At 41.7% G+C, this 4,081-nt stretch overlaps 1 protein-coding gene across 1 annotated transcript; it reads left to right on the top strand.

Moving 5' to 3' along the window:
* The first annotated feature begins 2,174 nt into the window (after positions 1 to 2,174).
* LOC127220475 (neutrophil antibiotic peptide NP-1) lies at positions 2,175 to 3,137 on the top strand. The gene is made up of 2 exons (XM_051182330.1): positions 2,175 to 2,353; positions 2,942 to 3,137. Exons 1-2 carry the CDS (start codon positions 2,176 to 2,178, stop codon positions 3,055 to 3,057), a joined length of 294 nt encoding a protein of 97 aa, XP_051038287.1. The 5' UTR covers position 2,175; the 3' UTR covers positions 3,058 to 3,137.
* Positions 3,138 to 4,081: the final 944 nt, after the last annotated feature.

Raw genomic sequence — 4,081 nt, 5'->3', positions numbered from 1 at the left:
TGAAAGCACTGTTTACCCTCCTAGGAGCTGTATGATAGAAAGCTGATGCATATCCATCAAGGCCAATCCTTAGGGTTGACTAGTATTGCCTCTGAACACATTACTTGGCAAGATCATCTACTGCCACTCCCTCTGCTATTGTCCAGGCTATGGGACATCCAGAAGACATTATGATTCAAGTAACAATCTCAAGAGTATCTCAGGCATGTTGCTCTAGATAACTGTTTACCCTCTGCTAGTGGATAAAAGATGTTTCACCAAGTCCCTCCAGAGAATTTCATGGCGTACACATATCAATCACAAAGTAGACACCATCAGAAACTGTATAGCCACAATGCAAAACTAATGTAAAATCTGAACTTAGTGCATCATCCCTACTCCACTGAAAGGCTTACCTAGTCTCTAATGGTTGTAACCTAGTTCTTGAGGAAGCTCACTGAGAACTAGCTTGCAAATCCTCCTCTACACAGCCATTGAATAATAAATCTAGTCAGCATCTCCAAATGTAAACAGTGATTTGTGAGGGATATGTTTCCTTTCTGCTCTTCCATACTTAATGACATTAGTGATTAAGGTTTGGTTACAGGGCTATGCAGCACAGGCTCCACTGTGTAAACAAGTGTTGTTTGCTCCTGGACAATACAGATAAGGGGTCCTTCTGGGAAGCCCTGCCTTGCCCAAGATTTTCCAAATTGCCCAATTGTCTTTGCACCACAGGAGTTAGAAGTACCCAATAGAAATTAACCACAAAACTATTAGGACATCACAAATCACCATTAAAATAGGACAAGTCCTTTCTGTTAGGATACAGCAGCTGTAGCATAACAAGTCCTGTCTCTCCTTCTCTACTCTCTGCACAGACCAAGGAACCGTAAGTAATGAAAGTTCCTAAATTTTCAAATATAGATAGGTCATTGGATGCCAGCTGCCACTGACTCCCCAAAGGCAAGGTTGCTCAGGGATGCCCACATATGCAGACACACTTCTAGAGGTCTTCTGTATGAGCCTCTGGTGGATTTGAAGGACAGTAGTTACTGATTAAGGGAAATTTCACAAACCTTTTCTTCAACACACAGATGTCTTCCTTGTCATTCGGGTAAGACAATAATACAAACTTTAAAAAGTGTCTTTCTCTTTTACGAATTATCTTTATGGTTCACTTGCTTTTTACTGTTTAATTTGATTTTGGCTTCAGATTTGCACTCGTGGCCTACACCTGGATCATAGTTTCTTTTCCAGTATATGCTTTGCCAAACATGCCCACCTTGTTTTAGTTGGTGATCAGTCCTGTTCTTAATTGGTCTCCAATGTAGAAACTGTATAGCCTGGTACAATGGGGCTTGCCCACTCTGCTTTATTCCTAGCACATTTGGTGTCATGCAAGAAATCACAGCCCAGGTCCACCACTGAATTTCCTTCTAGCAGTTTTATGCTTTCAAGTGTTATGTGCAGGTCTTTAATTCATTTTCTTTGTGATCAAGATCCAATTGTGCATCAGATCATTGGGTTGTGTACTATAATACTGACAGTCTTAATTGCCTCTCATACTAGCATAGAAAGAAAAACACTCTTCCTTCCTGGACAAATGCTTTCATTGAATCCCAGATTTCATTCCTTCCATAGTTGGATTAGATCAATGTGGCCATCACATATGCTACAACAGATTTAACCCAAGCTGATTGGACCTTTGTGGTCATCATATGTGCTATAACAAATGCAACCCTAACAAGCCTCGACTAACAAGCATCATCAGGATCCTGGTCTGACCCCAGAGTCGACAACTTCAGAAGACATCAGAATTCATATTCAGAGGTTTAGAGGAATTGTATACTTGAGCTTAAACCTTGAGAGTGCTGCTTCTTTTCTCTTCCATTTTAACATTAATAAGCACACACTCATTTGAGTGATAAGTACAAAATCCCACTAGCAACAGAGAACAATGGAGGACCCCTACTCATCCTAAGAAGCTTAAACCAAAGGCAGTGACCAAACACACAGATGGAGGCATTTAGTGATGGAAACTGTGAGTACCAGAGTTTCAAGATGACCTTAACGACAGTTCCCTCTTTTAATCAGTGCATATCCTGTGCAACTGCAGGGACTACATTGGAACTTTCCCTTCTTTTACCACCCCAACCTTGTGTTGCCTAATTCTTTTCATCCTCTAGTAAACCCATGGCCATGAGGACACTCACTCCACTCATTGCCCTCCTCCTGCTGGCCTTCAAGACCCAGGCAGAGCCTTTTGAAGGAAGTGCTGAGAAGGTTCTAGACCAGGAACAGCTGGGAGAGGATGACCAAGATATGTCCATATCCTTTGGAGGGGATGAGAGCATTGCCCGTCAATATGCAGGTGAGAGATGTGGACGAGTAAGAGGTATGGAGTAGAGAGAAGGAATGGAGATCAGCTCTGAAATCCAGTCACCCAAGAGAATTTATTATTTCTACATTTTTCTCATTTAACATCAGGTGCCAAATGAATCCATTTCCTTCTGCAAAGATTTTTGATCTAAGATGTATTTGTGTCTATCACTGGGTTTAATGAATAAAGAGATTAGTAAGTAGGTGCTTTTCTAGATATAAATGTCTTGACTTGGTCATGGAGAGGATAATTTATTATGTGTATTTTAATTTAGTAACTGGAGTTATATGTGTAGATATTTATGAAATGGAATGATGCTCAAAAAAATGTGTGATCATAGGAACACAAAAGTGAAAAACAACAAAAACAAGTCACATTGGCACTGGTCTTCAGTTCTGTGCAGGTCCAGTGTTCTCCATGCATATTTATTCATATTGATTGTGATTGCTCAGGCTACTGTCAGTAATGATGTATGTGGGAGACACACTTCATCGAGAACACTTCCCACCCATGCTCCTCCTCAACATGCTGAATCAAGACTCAGACACTCAGTGCTTCCTGTCAACTCTGTGTCCCCAGATATGAGGTCACGCGGGACCTGCTTTTGCAGGAGAGCCGGCTGTGGTTTTGGAGAGAGGCACATTGGGTACTGCAGGTACCAAAACATTGTCTACCAACTCTGCTGCCGCCAATGATGACTAAGAACAAGAAGGAGGGGTTTGCATTATGAGTTGAAAGCCTGAAGAATACTATTTGTCCTGCGCATGGCCTTGAGTTTCTTTCTCTCTCTCTCTTCTTTTTTAATCTAAATAAAGTCCTTGCAGCAAGTCTCTGTGTGTGCTTGTGCTTCTTTGTTGTCTCAGAGCAAGGAGAATGAAGTACCAGATTGCTATAAAGATATTCCTGCTCTGGAATATAGGGGTAGCAAGGCTGTCATTCAGGCTTCTGGTGAATAATAAGAATGGTCACTTCTACTGTAATCATCCTAATCTCTCATCTCATAACTCTGGTCCTTTAGATTAGAATCACTCTCAGAGCCACTGGCGATGGGGAAGGTAGGTAGAAAACATCACAAATAGCCTCAAGTGCTCATAGTTGACTTGACTTAAATTCTCAAGGAAGCCAACATCGTCATTCTTAAAGTTAAGACTCCTGAACAAGCAAGATCACTTATATCTGCCCATAAAGCCCTAGGTTTGTATCAGATCTATGTACACAATTATGAGTAGCATTTAAAAAGTTAGCACATGCTAAAATCCACAGCCCCAGAGAGACTAAATAAAAGGAGCAACCAAGAAGAGACAGGCAGATTTTCCTGGGTAGGGGAAATAGAATAGATCTCCTGAGTAAACTGGGGGTGGGGGTGGATAGAGATTGGAACACAAGGGATCAGGGTAGGTTAGAAGGAGAGAGTAATGAAAGAGATATCGTGATGAGAAGGGGGTCATTTGGGTCCCAGGTAAAAACCGGGTACAAGGGAAAGGACCACAAATCTATAAGATTGACCCCAGTAAGACTCCTAGCAATAGTGGCTAGGTTGTCTGAACTAGCCATCTCCTCTAATCAGATCAGTGACTACCCCAATTGTCATAGGAGAGCCTTTGTCTAGTAACTGATGGAAGCAGAGATCCATAGACAAGCTCTTGAGCAAGCTCCAGAAATTCTGTTCAAGCAAAGGTGGAAGGATTGTATGAGCCTGCAGGGTCAAGATTATCACAA

Source organism: Phodopus roborovskii, unplaced genomic scaffold (genome assembly GCF_943737965.1).
Source record: "Phodopus roborovskii unplaced genomic scaffold, PHOROB, whole genome shotgun sequence".
NCBI lineage: Eukaryota > Metazoa > Chordata > Mammalia > Rodentia > Cricetidae > Phodopus > Phodopus roborovskii.
Note: the sequence above shows the minus strand (reverse complement) of the source record. Positions and strands in the feature narration are given on the sequence as shown.

What these genes read in the sequence shown, in the direction of transcription:
- LOC127220475 (XM_051182330.1), top strand. Translation starts at nt 2,176, where the DNA reads ATGGCCATGAGGACACTCACTCCACTCATTGCCCTCCTCCTGCTGGCC. An exon ending in CATTGCCCGTCAATATGCAG is followed by an intron (nt 2,354 to 2,941) that starts GTGAGAGATGTG and finishes CTGTGTCCCCAG; the next exon opens with ATATGAGGTCACGCGGGACC.